Genomic DNA, 16166 nt, shown 5'->3' on the forward strand with positions numbered 1-16166 from the left:
AAACTCAGAGGTCAAAATGAGTGTGTGCATACATGTGCATTGATAAACTTCCGTTAATGCTGACATTTGTTTATAAGAAATGGAGTAAAAGCGTGGAAGCAGGGAGGAGGATTTTTTCTTTGAGCACAAGAGGCAGAGGCTTTTCACCCAAATCCATAATCCTGCCCATCTAAAGCTCCTCTTCGCCTCAGGGAGTTTCCTGGAGTTTAGGAGTGTCAGAATAAAATCTTCATCACAGAGGAACACCAATGAGTCATATTACAGTAATGTAAGATGAATACCAAGGAGTGTGTGTCACCTTTAATGGAGGTCTGAGCACCAGTTTCAAAAGAGGTTTAAAGGCCGTTTCTGCAGACATGAAACAGCAGACTGTCTATGGAAACAAAGAAAGGCCATAAAATAGGAGACTTACAGACAACTTAACACTTAATTGTTAAATTCAACCACAACTATTTTGTTCCGTTGAAAGTATTTCATCTTACTTTGGGGCCTTCTGCTCGCTTTGTCCACCCTCTAAGTTTAATTTGTTTCTTTTAATTTGAATAATGATAATAAAGGAAATGCCCCTCTAGCCCAATTACATGGGCCTCAAGTGGCAGTTCACATGTCCTTCCTCTTTTATAATTGTGCCTGATTTCCTTCTGATGATAATCACCAGCTGGATGTTTACATGTGATCTATTTACCACCATCATCACTGTTGGTAACAGTGCAGTGTGAGCACAACAGACAGGAATGTGTGGAGAGCAGCGTCAGTCATGATTTCTGCCTCTCAGTGTGTCACTGTCTGCGTCAAGACAGACAGGGGAGCTGCAGAGAGGAGGCGATGCAAGAGGAATCCCCCCCTAATCCCAAAGCTAGCATTAGCTTAGAGGATGTAGCATAGGAAATGTTTTGGAGGTATGTGGTTGTCTCATATTTGTACATGTTATCTGGACGATGTTCAGTTGTTAAGATTAATGAATTATGTTGTGTTTGAATCTGTACAAACAATGTTAATGTTTCATGAGGTGAACCATGTCCCTGTCATACAAAAAGAGCTCGACAGCAGGATTTTGAATCAAATGTTATATGGTCACAATTCATCTCGTAGCTGGTCGGCATGATTCCATACTTCCAACTCTTTTCATCAGTACTTCTTTTACACGTCAATGGAGAAAATAAATGGGAAATTTACACTTACACTCTATATAGCTGATGTCCAGAGGTGGGAAGTAACAAAGTACAAATACTTGGTTACAGTACTTAAGTATATTTTTTAGGTATCTGTACTTTACTTGAATATTACTTGGACTTATGTATTTACTTTTGCTCCCTACATTTTAACACAAATATCTGTACTATCGACTCCTAACATTGTCAAAACGGGCTTGTTAATTGTGTTTTTTGTGGTTAATTATTACCATTTCCAACATCAAGACAGATTTCAACCTTAATGGACATTAACACAGGAAAGACGACCTATCGGTGAATATCAAGCGCAACATACGTAACGACGTAAAGCACGTATCAAGACGAAACAGACAAGAGAGGGAGAATCTATCGCAGAGAAGAGGATCAGCACAAATGTCCTTGACAGGGAGTAATTACATGGAAGAGAGTAAAGAGTTTGCCATCATCACTGATAACGTTGATAACATCTATGACGAAGCAGAGCAACAAAACTTCCATCCCCTGAATACTTCATTCAATACCTCCTTGACAGTTTTTCATGCTCACAAATATTGTCTTGCTTTAACCCCTGTTGTAGTAATTTTTTATTTTTTATTTTAATTGAAGTAAGAGTGGTTCAAATAAATAGTCTTCAAACTGTATTAATGTGACATGAGTCTCAGTTTGCTTTGCACAGATAAAGCCGGAGGAAAAAACAAAGTGCATTTCAGAACCTGTACTTTTCTACTTTTACTTGAGTAAAGAGTTTGAATCAATACCAACACGTTCACTGGAGCCCTTTTTAACACAGGTATCTGCACTTATACTTGAGTACAGGTCGTGAGTACTTTTACCACCTCTGCTTATGTCCAACAGAAACTATAAGGAACTAACTTGTTTTACTGCCGGTTGTGCGCATGCGCGAGCTGTGTGTGTCGGGATCAGGGGTGAACTATCTTGCCTCTGCATGTTGTGTCTCTGGCAGCTCTCATGTACACACTAGTACAACTGTGTATCCTCATACACACACACACACACACACTCACACACACACACACACACTGCTCAGCTGCTCTGAGGACAGGACGATCAACCCGCGTCTCTTTCAGCTCCTCTGTTTATTATGCCTCTGCCCTGGACTTGGTGAGTTACTAACTGACTGATGGTTAATAATCAGCAGGAGATCGTTGTCTGATCACTTTGTGTTGACTTTGTGTGGGAAGCTGCTTTACTGTGGAACCTGGGAACTCGTGGACCTTCAGCACCAATGTTTCAACTGTGGATATTTCAGGTTCACGCGTTCTGTGTTGTTGTGTCACCAGAGACGGGAACGAGCTCTAGTGTCGGAGCGAGTCCGTGTTGTGGAGCAGCGGAGGAAGTTTACTGTGGTTGAAATGAGACTGTGGCTGTAAAGACAGACAGGAGGGAGACAGGAGGGAGACAGGAGGGAGAGAGACAGGGAGACAGGAGGGAGAGAGACAGTGGAGAGAGAGACAGGAGGGAGACAGGAGGGAGAGAGACAGGGGATAGAGAGACAGGAGGGAGAGAGGAGGGAGACAGGAGAGAGAGAGAGAGAGACAGAAGAGAGACAGGAGGGAGACAGGAGGGAGGGAGGAGGGAGACAGGAGGGAGAGAGGAGAGAGAGAGAGACAGGAGAGAGACAGGAAGGAGACAGGAGGGAGAGAGGAGGGAGACAGGAGGGAGAGAGACAGGGAGACAGGAGGGAGAGAGACAGGAGAGAGACAGTGAGACAGGAGGGGAGACAGGAGGGAGGGAGACAGGAGAGAGACAGGAGGGAGACAGGCGGCAGGAGGGAGACAGGAGAGAGACGGGAAGGAGAGAGGAGAGAGACAGGAGGGAGACAGGAGGGGAGACAGGAGAGAGGCAGGAGGGAGAGAGGAGGGAGAGAGGAGGGAGACAGGATGGAGAGAGGAGGGAGACAGGAGGGAGAGAGGAGGGAGACAGGAGGGAGACAGGAGGGAGACAAGAGGGAGACAGGAGGGAGACAGGAGGGAAACAAGAGGGAGACAGGAGGGAGACAGGAGACAGTCAGGAGGGAGGGAGGGAGGAGAGAGACAGGAGAGAGACAGGAGGGAGACCGGAGGAAGGGAGACAGTCAGGAGGCAGGAGGGAGACAGGAGGGAGACAGGAGGAGGCAGGAGGGAGACAAACGACAAACAGGAAACTCCCTCTCTCCTGTTTTTCTCCGCACCCCAACCGGACGAGGCACGTGGGTCCCGCTGGGTCTGGTTGTGCTGGAGGTTTCCACCTGTTTAAGAGGAGACCCGCTGGGTTTCTCTACCATTTTGTTGTTTACAATGTAAAGTGCTTAAGATAAAGTATGTTGCGATTTGGCGCCATACAAATAACAATGTATTGAACTTAATATAATTGAAGAGGACTCTGCTCTCCTCCAATCAAACCTCTAGGTGTGACACTCCTGTGGGGATTTAAAGATTGAACAAACACATCACTGATATTATTGTAAACATATTTTGCACTCATTTATCCCCCATAAAATAAGATAAGGTACAATGAGATAATCCTTTATTAGTCCCACATTAGGGATATTGGTGTTACAGTAGCAAAGAGGATAGTCAAAAAATAGACCAAAGTAATGAAAGGTAAAAATGCAATATAAACGCATGAAACACAAAAGAATTATAGAATATGAGTAATATATACATTGTAAACAGATTGCACATTGCACAAGACGCCTATTGTTAACTACTCCAGTACATTAATGCAGTATAACCCCACCACTACCTCCTGCTCCACGTGAACGCGCACGTGCACCAAGTGCTGCTGCTGCTGCTGCTGCTGCTGCTGCTGCTGCTTTGAACCTTTAAATTATTGATGTGGTCTCTGGGTACCCACATGCACAGTAGAGTCTCTCTGCTCTTGTCAGATATTACATGTAATACATGTGATGTAATTGGGACAGGAGACGGCCACTGCGGTGGAGAGCTAATTAGAAATGCTGTCATTTTCTTTTATTTTTAGGAACGCTGAAGAGTAGCGCGGATGTGTTTTCAGTGCAGATAAATCCCTTTACACCTCACTGTCTCTGCAGCGCAGGCTTCCACTGTGTAAACTGGGAAATGGCACAATAAGCTGTCTCTTGTTTCACCTCTTATTTGCTGATAGATCCAGGAAGTTGCTCACTCAGACTGCACACACGCACACATACACACACAAACACACACACACACACACACACACACACACACACACACACACACACACACACACACACACACACACACACACACACACACACACACACACACACACACACAGCCTCATTGGTTTTTAAGTATTTGCTTACTACAGATTATCAGAAACCCGCTTGTCTTGTAGATGCCTGTGTATTAGTGGCAGAGTACAGGCTGTCTTGTGCAAACACAAATGGCAGCCACTGGTTCATACCGCTTCCTCCTGACCAGGAGAAATGTCACTGGTCACCTGGCGTGCTCTTTCTTCATTTAGTAAATGCACAAGCTGTACTGTTTTCCGTGGCTCATGTTAAGTTGAACGTTCTCTTCCCTTCTCTCAGGGACTTAACAGAGGGTCAGTCTGAATCCGGGTCAGCTGCTTGTATTATTGTTGCCTATACTGGAACGAGTCCACACAGATTTGTCAGTATCACTTCCAATGAAAAATCTAAACCAAACTAGAGCTGAATTGATTAGGCGATTGACAGGAAATAAAATACCAAGAAATGTGATGAACAATTGTTTAATTTATTTTTGAGGCAAAATGCCTAAAGCTCTAATTCCAGCTTCCAAAATCTTTATTCTTATTCCCTTACATTACTGTGATATTTATCTTTGTGTTTTGGATCACATTTGAAAAAGGTTATACTAGTCTAATAACAGTTTTTTTTTGCTCTGCTTAGATTTTCTTTGACTAAGTAACTTTCAGCAGTCCTGCTTAGCTTTGTAACCCTGAAAATGACTCTTCTTTGGATTTATTTTCCCTGTACACATCCAAAAATAGCAGCCAGTTGAACATTACACCTCCCAGCCCTCAGCATATAGCCATTGGACGGTCTGTTTCCACATATTCTTCACAAAAAAAACTTGAGGAATCATTGGAATGTTAATTACTCTACAGGGGAAAGAAAAAGAGCTGTTGATTTTTTTTTCCTGTTCTCAAGTGCTCAGCTGGTTGTATGTGAAAGCAGGATTTCAGCTCACACTTGCACACTCATGAAACATCAGTTTGTAGGATAATCACTATCAAGATATAATTAGCCTAAACAAACTCGTGGCCTGAAACCGGCTCGACCAGCAGAGCTGCGGCTTTCAAGGGGAAAGATCTGTCATTCCTCCGGTTGTCATTTTCAATAGATGTTTTAGAGTACAGACTTGTTCATGTGTTACTCAGTTGTTATGTATTATCAATTTGTTGATTTGTTTAATGTTTCATTTTATGATCTTGCTGCCTGGATAGAGACACACAATGTCAGACTTATATATTTTGCCCCTCAAAATATTGATCTGTGGATTTATCACCATATAATGTGTTAAATGTCTAAACCTTTTTTCTTTGTGTTCTTGCAGAATGTATATCAACCACCACAGCCAAACAATGAGAGGCATACTTAAGAGGAAGTATGCCGAGGTGGATGACAACCCCTGCTACTCCTCCTCCTCCTCCTCCTCCTCCTCCTCCTCCTCCTCCTCCTCCTCTCCTCTGTCCTCCCTCTCCTCCCCTGCCAACTCGGAGTGGGAGTCCGACGGGGAGAGCAGCTCCTCCAACAACCAGGATTTCACCCCTCATAGATTGTCTTCCATAACCAGTCCAACCAGTAAGTCCCCAACGGCCGCTGTCCCCCCCCCCCCTTTCCAAATAATGCAAACCTCCTTATCTGGCCGTTCTCCCATCAGTGTTTAATAGGAGTGTCTCTTATCGCCCTGCAGCAGCACCGCGATGACTCGCTGATATGAAAACGCTAACCTAAGGGGCAGTTCTAGATAATGCGCCCAGAATGACTTGTCTCTGGACTGTCTGTCCAGTGGCGTGGAAGATCATTTGCCTGGGCGATAGAGCATTGTGGAATTGATTTGAATAGCAAGCTCCCTTTGAAGAACTCATATCAAATGGCCTGATACTGATATCACAAAGCCGCACACAAGGGCTGCAATGACAAAATACTCAGGTATTGTTGTGCACTCTGAGTGTGGTACAGTTTCAGTCTTATTTGTTTGAGTTACCAGGACTCACAACCGGTGCAAACAGTGCCCCAGTGTGGAGCAGCTCGGACAGACAGAGCAGCTGAGACAAGATTAGTCAGCTGCTCTCTGTTGTTTACTGACCTTTGCAACGTGAGTTCAGCCTCAGTAATATGTGAAGGTTGGACAGTTTGTCTTCAACAAACTGTTAAACCAAAACAGTAACCTGGGGGATATTAACAACTAAACCAGCAGAAAGAGTCTGATTACGTTCTGGTAAACCTCCAAAGAAGAGCAGGTATAGCCTGGTTCAATCCGGTTGATCCGTCCCATAGAAGGCTGTTTTTCAGTCTTTCTTTTCCTCATACATGTTCAACTATTGACCCAAGTGACTCTCGTGAAGTAACTAGTGTGTCACCTAGTGGCCATATGCACGTCATGATTCTTTCACACATTAACTACTGTATGACAGGTGAATCGCATCACAACCTGTACAAATAAAATTTGTATTGGATTAAAAAAAATCGAATGCTTATCATCATTGCGAAATGTTTAAATGAATATGTTATTTAAATTTGATGATCTGTTTTAGTTTCTTTCTGATTATTAAATTATTATGCTTTTAACTTTTAAAGTAGCAGATGATCAATCCTGACAGTGGTTCACTTTTTCTGATGATATGTGTCTTTCTTCTTACCCAACCAGTATGCTCCATCCTGAAGAGGCCAAAGCTCGGGGGTTCACAGAGCAATGTGCGCTTTGACCGGGTGACAGTGTTCAGTTTCCCACGCTGCCAGGGCTTCACCAGTGTGCCCAGGCGAGGAGGTGCCACCCTGGGTATGGTGCGGACGCACAGCACTCTTCAAAGCTACACCGTGGCTGAGCATGCACTGGAGCAACAGCACAGACGTGGAGAGAGGCTCCGAGAAAACCGAAGAGAAGAGATGTTCCAGGCATTAAAGCACACAGTAAGTGCACTGCCTTTTTACATTAGTTTGTATTAGAAGGCTCATCTATGCTTCAGTCTTCTCACTCTACCAGTTGTTTTGATTCCAGCTGATCACCAGCGGAGCCATGGACCAGATAGAAGCAGACAGGCTGACTGTGGATCAAATCCCAGAGGAAGACAGCGACATCCACATCAGTGATGCAGAGCTCAAGGACGGAGGTTTCCTTCAGCCGTACTCCTCCAAACAGCGGCAGGCGCTCCTCCAGGCGGCGGGGGTGAAGCGCGTCGACAGGGAGGAGAAGAGACAGCTTCACTTCCTGCGTCTTTCTAGAGAGGCGTGTGGATGTGACTGTCAGGGCTTCTGTGAGCCAGAGACCTGTGCGTGCAGTCTAGCAGGAATCAAGTGCCAGGTACGACTCTTATAGATACACATGATTACTTGCAGTGAGGAGGATTGATGTTTTCTGCACCTGAAATTTGGACAAATGATACCTCTGTTACATTAAAACTAGCAGGTTTTTAAAAAACAATATGTTTTTATGTAACTGAGCATGTTTTGGTTGGTGTGGGTCTGTTTGCTTTCATTCTAAGAGTAGCAGAAACTGGAGAGACTGGACTGTTTATTTATTCACATCTTTTAGTTATCTATTCCAAACCTTTTTACTTTACTTTTAGTGTTTTGGCCATTTATCCATTACTTTATATCTTGTTATGCTAAACTAACATCTTAATCTAATTTCTGACTATATATTAATTTTGTGGTGTAATATTGCATATACTGTAAATTTATTGGATCCAAATCGCAGTTTAAAACTTATTTTACCGTACCACAATCCCTGATTTTACCTAATCAGTCACACGTTTTTATATATTTACTTATTCTTCTATGACTCTGTTATTATTTGTTTTCAAGCGCTATACAAATAAAGATATTATTATTTTAATCACCCATCCCACTGGGTAATATTAGTTTTTTTCTAGGAGTTTTACTAAAAGTATTTTACTTTATAGTGTCAGTAAACGTTTGATTTATCAGCAAAAAACACATTTCACAAGCATCTGTTTTTCATCATTTAACATTGTATGCATTAAAGTACCCACAACACTCTTTTTTTTACACATACAGGTGGACCGCTTAAACTTCCCATGTGGCTGCACTAAAGACGGCTGCGGAAACACTCATGGACGCATTGAGTTTGACTCCAGACGCGTGCAGACCCATTACATCCACACTGGTATGAGGCTCGAACTGGAGAGACGCCTGCCCGATGAAACACTGTGCCGAGAGGACCAGGCGGAGCTTCCTGAGGACCTAGTGGAGTATGAGGACCAGGGTGAGGCTTGTGCAGTGCAGAGTCCACAGGAAAAGAGCTGCCCCTTTGGGTTCACCATGGAGGAAGACGGCCTTCCTCTCACTCTGCCACCCACCCCTTCCTTCCCTTTCATCCCCGAGCGGTTAGTCGTGGAGGAGAACAGCTGCAGCAGTGACATGACCGAATCCTCCTGCACCTCCTCTGACTCTGACGCAGGAGGACGCCTCCCTGGGAGTCAGAGTCACTCTAAGACATATCCCTGTTCCCATAGTATCTGTGAGTCTGAAAACAATAACTACTCTATGTGCAATCAGCTGAGGCACACAGGGGAACCACTGACACAGCACAGCGGCAACATGGCCACACACAGCACAACTACTGACAGTACGGGACCACTTACAACCAACACACTCACAGACAATGTAAGCAGGGCCTCGCTGACAGATTACCTCGACGAGAACGCAAACCAAGCCACAGACTTCTTTGACAACGATTCTCTCGAGGGCTTCCCCAACACGCCCTCCCCCACCCTGGACTATTCCTCAGGGAGGTACATGGACCTGAGTCTGTCCTCCGACTCCGACCTGGAGTTCTTCGACAGCGACTACCCCTCTGGACTGCTGCACAGCTCCTTTAAAGGATACAGACACCCCGACAGCATTTGCAGCCTACAGCTGTTCAGCTCTGTGAATCTGCCACAGTACGAGTCGAGCACCTACCTCCTGGAGTCTTTGATCGGCCTGAACGAACCGAGCCCAGATCAGGTTTACTCAGTCGCAGAAAATCAGCTTTTTTAGGCGATAAGAAACTCTAAACATAACAAAAATCTATGTGAGAGAATTTTATGTACAGAGCACTGCTTTTATATATTTGTAAGAATATTTCAATGTACAAAGAATGATATATAAAATATTTTTTTCCAAGTTAGATATTTTCTCTATTGCCTAAAAATGATTTGCCTTTGTTTCAGAGAAACTACACTTAAGTAATCTAATATATGTTCTGTTTTTTGTATTTTATTTAATGAATCTATCAAATGAAATGATATTAATATCTTCCATGGCCACTAAGAATATTGGTGAATATTCGATGAATGAAGGGTGCACATTAATTTTCAAAGTTAGTGTTACGCAAAGTTACCAAAGGGTCAATGCAGAGATACAATTTCAAGACCATATTTCTCAAGACATCATTAAAATCATATGTATTGTAATTGGCTGTTTGCCGTGGTGCAAACAGGATCATCCACTTTGACTAGTGGTTCCAGCCTTTATTTTGTGAATTAGTTTAAATAATTGCCACGTCACATTGTGTTAAGAGTCCCTGTATTGCAGTAATAAAAGGAAACTGTTTTATTTATTTTTTCACTGATTTCAGATTTGTTTGATGAGTGGTAATTTTGTATCCTCAGTTCTTAGGTGAGGAAACTAATACTGCACAGACATAAACACACACACATAACAAATATTAATGGAATCAGTTCAGTCTTCAGCATCTTCAGCATCTAGGTTTGGCAAGTGCAACAAAACATTACTGATTTTTCCATGGTTAAAAGTTCCATGACACTCACAAACAAAAACAAAGTAATTCTCAGCAGAGGTGCAGCAGATTCAAGCAACAGAAGTGATGCCCGACCGACCTGACCCGCTCTCCGTCTGACGCTCTCCCCTGCTTTCACACCTGGCATTTCAATTTACAGCAAAGTCTGTACAGGCAGCACCAGCACCATTAAACAGGGAGGCCACATCGATGCTCCCACAATGCATTTAGACAGGATATTTACAATTCAGCCTGACCAATACCTACACTTTCAAATAACAAATTATTGATCCTTAATACAGATTAAATAAATTGCAGAATAAACAGAAGACTGGATGCAGTGCAGGTGTAGCATGTCTAATATTGTTGATAATATTACCATTATTTTAAGACTTTGTTTTACATCAAATATAAACATAATACATTAGGTTCTATATAGAACCTAATGTATAACAAATTATTTTAATTATAAATATAAATTATATGTACTTTGTAGTATTGAATGTAACAAAACTAAATACATTTAGGCTGTAGGTCTCTGTCTTGACTCCTCAGCAAAATGGTGTTGAAAGCTTTTCATAAATGTAGTTTTTGATTGATATTTGTCTGTGATAAAACGATATATATATATATATATATATATATATATATATATATATATATATATACAGTCTATTGTTTTAGGTCATTGTGTCAGCTGATACGTTGAGCACTGTAACTACGTGCACGCCAACGCGCACTCTCACTATGTTCGATGGCAGCAGTGATCGATTGGTTTGGACTCCAGACAAGATGGCCGCCAGCTGTGAGCCTTGATCATTCTTACGCTCCTGTTATCTTCTTGCAATATTCATATTTTAGAGGAGTGAGTGACAGAAATGGGTTTGTCTCAGAGTTCAGAGGTACCTGAAGGAGGAACGTATGGATACCACGTACACGGAGTAAGTATTATTCTTCTGGTGCTGGAGCAGCGTGTGCAGCAGCTTATCATGAAATCTTACTGTATGCTAACAGATAGCTTAGCTGCTGCTGCTCACCCACCGGTTCTACCTGACGATGTGGCGACTTGACCTGTTTGTACAAGCGGGCAGATTAATGCCAGTGCAGCTTTCACTGGTTTATTTAATGTTTTAAGGAATGCGCTTTAATCCAGACTATAACTCGCCTCAAAGAGCTTCTTCCTGCAGGTCCGATACATTAAACTACTTCACTGACCAACATGAAACAAAGAGGTTTCCAGGAGCTGATGTTTCGACTGATTCAATGAATTACAGAAAATACGTTTAACTGATGAATCTCCTTGCTGCAACTCTTCCTAGTAGCTTAGTGACGTTATTAGTCGACTAACTGAACGATCGATCAAGAGAGATTAATCGAAAAATGCCAAAGGTTCATTGGTTCAATCTTTATAGGAAACATTCTTTGCTTTTCTGTGTTTTATGACATTGTAAATAGAACCGGTAATGTGACGTTCTTGGCCCCTGGGAAACTAAATGATGATTTGAATCACGGGGCGGAGCCAAATTACTACATGTAGTACCTGAGTGAAGGCTGTGGTTTTAAACTCTTCTTTATCAGGATGACAAACACTCGATAAACAGCAAAACATTTTACTAATCTGAGATAGATGATTTGATATACCTCCTCACTGTGCTTACCCAATGTATAATCAAAATATATATATATTGTATAATTCATATACTTTTTTTATCTTGATATTATTTCACTCAGCACATCAACAAAATATGTATACATGAATCTTTAATAAATAGCAATAAATTGTTCATTGATTTTAACAATTTGACAATTATTTCCCCAAATAATATTTAATATTTAATATTTTAAGAAATTAAATTATGTAAAGATGAAGCTCAACGTGTTATCTAAATGTTTGTGTCTGGTTTTGACAGGTGCAGCCGGATTCCCCTGCAGAGTCGGCCGGCCTGCAGCCCTTCTTTGACTTCATTCTGTCTCTGGACAATAGGAGACTTGTAAGTTTATTGATTACATTTTAATAAGCACTGAGGTCACTTAGCACAATGATGGTGATACATTAAGCATGTACAGATATACATGATAATTAAAAATGCATGCGTACACTATACTGCGTAGGAGCAGTATAATAGATAGTTTTACTCTTGACCCCTTCCACGACAGAATGAGGAAAACGACCTGCTGAAGGAGCTCCTGAAGACCAACATGGAGAAAGCAGTGAAGATGGAGGTGTACAGCACCAAAAGCACGAGGGTCCGTGAGGTGGAGGTGGTGCCCAGCAACATGTGGGGAGGACAGGGGCTGCTGGGGGCCAGTGTACGCTTCTGCAGCTACCAAGGAGCCAGTGAGAACGTGTGGCACGTCCTGGTCAGTAGCTTCAATGAGAACCAGTAAAACCCACTGACCTTTCTCTGAACTGAGCCTCTTTCCTCATGACCTCATCACATAGTAGCTTCATATTTTGTTCACTCTGTAACTGAAGTGTCTTTTCTCCATAGGATGTGGAAGTTAGTTCACCTGCTGTTCTGGCAGGGCTCCAGCCACACACTGACTACATTGTTGGAGCGGATCAATTGTTGCAAGATGTAAGACTTGTTTTGATATCATACATCAGTGCATTAGGAGATCATTTGTGGGATTTTAAAAGTTGTGTTTAATGTGATCTTTGAAAGCTGAGTTGAAGTTAATTCAGAGCTTCTGATTTCCAGTCAGAAGACTTCTTTTCACTGATTGAGGCTCATGAAGGGAAACCCCTGAAGCTGCTGGTGTACAACATACAAACGGATGCCTGCAGAGAGGTGGTGGTCACACCGAATGGAGCGTGGGGAGGAGAGGGCAGGTATGAGGCAGCACACAGATCAATAAGCGTGGATAAGTCACAGTGACACCCTGGAGAATACCAGTGAATTCATCTTCAATAAATTCATCTTTGTGGTTCAGGAGTATTTGATGGATCAAGATGGCACTCGCCACTAAAAATAGATAAGAACTTTCTTCACAACATTGTTGTGATGCTAAATGAAGACAACGGTGAATCCAGATTCATTCTTGTGTTTGCTTCCTAATGTTTACAGTTGATTTATTTTATTTTTTAAATCATTCATCATGAACAAAGTCAGTTGTCCTTTTATTTACATTGAGTCTGTTTATGGTTACTTATACATCATTACTTAATATGTTGTAAAAATGTGTATATATGAAATTGTAATATGTATTGGTATAAAAATGTTTCCTCCTAGTTTGGGTTGTGGCATCGGTTATGGTTACCTGCACCGAATCCCTGCAAATCCAGACATATCAACTGCAAATCCTCCCATCCCTGTTCCTGAGGAGAATCCCTCTCCAACACTGCCTGCACATGGATTCACAGAGGTGAATGTTAAATTCACGTCATTTTTATTTATGTATCTGTTTTGATTGAGTAAATGTTTAATTTCAAAAAAGTCAAAAAAATATTCCAAGAGGCGAAGATTACATTTTTAGATAGTTTAATATGTTTTATTATTATTATTATAGTTTCCTGAAGAAACAACGCTCTAGATATTCATACTAATTGTTTAGTTCATTTCTGTTCTGTTTTATTCCAGATTAATCAATTTGCAGATTAAATGTATTTAATAGATTTCAGAGACAAGATAATAAAAGTTATGATCTATGTTGGTATTTCCTCAGTTTCCCTAAACAACCACATTGATTTTCTGATAATGTTCAATGAGATCGAACAGTTAACCCATGTTTGTTTCCAGGCGCCTTTAATGGCACCTTCAGGCCAGAGTGAAGATGTGTTAGATGTGGAGCAGGTCACCCTGCAGGAAGCTCCTCTACCTCCTCCCATCCAGACAGTCCCAGACCCTGGTCAGTTCAGATTATACAGAATTTATGAGTAATAAGAACGATAATTTGCTGTCATCTGATGGTGTTGCCCGTGTATTTAGGAAAATCACAGCAGCCGTTGCCTTGTTTGTTTTTACCTGCTTTCTCAGAGTCTGAAGTGGCAGTGATGAACCCTGATGCTGCAGATGTGCTGGACAGGCTGGATCTGTCCATGTCATCCATAGACATGACCAACACGTCACTGACTATGCATGAGGAGAAGGACACTGACATCTCTGGCATTGGTGAGTTATCACAGCAGCAGCTCATTAAATTGTCCAGCTGCTTTCATGTAAACCTTTGTCAGATGAAAATGCTGTTCTGTCAGCCACCTATTCCTGACTATATTTGTTTCCCTGTTGTACAGAGGAGCTGGAGGACAGTGTACTGCTGTCATCATCAGCAGACGACCAGAATGATTCACAAGAGCTGAGCTCGCAGGTAGTCATGGAGCTCACCTCTGCTCTCGCTGCCACTGACATTATGTCTGATTCAGGCATCCCACCAGCGGAACCACATCACCCGGTCACAGAGTCCACTGAACCACAAAGCTTTCTCATGGAGTCTAATGAGAGCCCAAGTCCACCTATGGGTGCGTTGTCTCTCCCTGTAGACACACCCGAACCTTCCGTTGAGCCGTCTGTCCCCACTGAAGACCCTCCCTCCCCACTTCCCGTTGATCTCCTCCAATCCCCGGCCGCTGATGAGTCGACAGCAGACGATTCACCTGCTCAGGCTGTCGAGGATGCAGCACAGTCAGCGGAGGAGCCAGCGGAGGAGCCTGTGGAGGAGCCTGCGGAGGAGCCAGCCGAGGAGCCAGCCGAGGAGCCAGCCGAGGAGCCCGCCGAGGAGTCATCCAAGGAGCCTGCGGAGCCTCTAGATGTGGCTCCTGCTCAGCCGTGCAGCCATGAGCACGATGAGGAGGAACCAGAAGAGACACCCGCTGAGTAAGCTTGTATCAGGCTTCAACACAAAGTACAAAAATGCAAAGTAAGCTGACAATCACCTTTCTAAGAAACACTAGAGCGGGAATTCAGGACAGACAAGGGAAAGCTTCCTGATTGTACACTGATAATCTGACAGGACTGTATACCATCAGGTTAGTTTCACTACAGGAACCAGCTACGGCATTAACATGTAGACACATACTTTGAATCACTGTAGGAATATCCTGGTTTTTTTTTTACATGTGAGAAGTTTAAGTTACAGCAAATTTTTTTAGCCAAAAAGGATGTAATGTTGTCAACTCTTTAATTTATCTAGTGCAAGATTAGATTTTACTTTGTGACAAGTTTTTTTTCTGGGACGCTAATGTGATGAATACTTGAATACTTCCAAAGATAAGCATGTAATATATGAAAAAACACGTCAGGCATCTACTACAGTAAAAACAGCTGTACTTTAATATTCGTAAAAGGTTTTCAAGCTACAATATCATTTACAGTTTAGATAAATTGCAACTCTCAAGGTGCAGAGTTATATCTATTGTTGGTGTGCTTTAAAGAAGCATTATCTATTAAATGAGTCTCATAATAGAGCTTTTAAAAATGGCAAATTTTAAGAGGAACATGTACAATCGTTGGGTTTTAGAGTGTTCAGTCTGGGGATGAGGGAAATATCTGTCCACTTAAATGATGTTTAACCAGTTAGCACAAGCTTTTACAACAGATCTGATGATGTACATTTTATATGCTTGTCTTTTATTTTATTTAATCTTCCATAGTCTGTGATCAGTTTAAAAAACATTTGACTGCTGATATTATGTCCCCCATGTTTTACTTTACACTATTTTCACCTTGTAAACTATGCAACAGTACACAAGAACTGACTGTGACTTTACAATGTGTTTTATCATGTAAATTCAATAGATAAGTCTTTTGAGATATGTATCTGGTAACGTGGTAATTCTGCTGTTGGGTAATAGTTAGTTTTTTTCTAGGGAGCTACTTCATGTTTTTCACTGTCAAAATAGGTGCTAGTGTGTAAAATAAGGAAAAGTATTTTTGCAGATATTATCAATGGTTTGTATGTTTTATTAGGAATGAGTGCAGAGTCTTTTGATGAATGTGAGATGGGTGAATCTTAAAAGGTTAAACAATCATATCACTTAAAAAAAAAAAAAGGAATTCGTTTGTTCTTATTTCACACTCATCAGCTGAACACATTACAA

General features: G+C 42.0%; 2 protein-coding genes across 2 annotated transcripts; both read left to right on the top strand.

Annotated features, from left to right (window-relative positions):
- Positions 1-2142: 2142 nt before the first annotated feature.
- Positions 2143-9953, top strand: csrnp1a (cysteine-serine-rich nuclear protein 1a). The gene is made up of 5 exons (XM_035171364.2): positions 2143-2294; positions 5717-5964; positions 7034-7296; positions 7385-7687; positions 8404-9953. The coding sequence occupies exons 2-5, from the start codon at positions 5718-5720 to the stop codon at positions 9385-9387; spliced, it is 1797 nt and encodes a 598-aa protein (XP_035027255.2). The 5' UTR covers positions 2143-2294; position 5717; the 3' UTR covers positions 9388-9953.
- A 945-nt stretch (positions 9954-10898) lies between these two features.
- gorasp1a (golgi reassembly stacking protein 1a) lies at positions 10899-16122 on the top strand. Its single transcript, XM_035170266.2, has 9 exons — positions 10899-11070; positions 12040-12120; positions 12287-12490; positions 12622-12708; positions 12832-12962; positions 13363-13495; positions 13870-13978; positions 14107-14241; positions 14364-16122. Exons 1-9 carry the CDS (start codon positions 11008-11010, stop codon positions 14945-14947), a joined length of 1527 nt encoding a protein of 508 aa, XP_035026157.2. The 5' UTR covers positions 10899-11007; the 3' UTR covers positions 14948-16122.
- Positions 16123-16166: the final 44 nt, after the last annotated feature.

This window comes from Hippoglossus stenolepis, chromosome 11 (genome assembly GCF_022539355.2).
Source record: "Hippoglossus stenolepis isolate QCI-W04-F060 chromosome 11, HSTE1.2, whole genome shotgun sequence".
Taxonomy (NCBI): Eukaryota; Metazoa; Chordata; class Actinopteri; order Pleuronectiformes; family Pleuronectidae; genus Hippoglossus; species Hippoglossus stenolepis.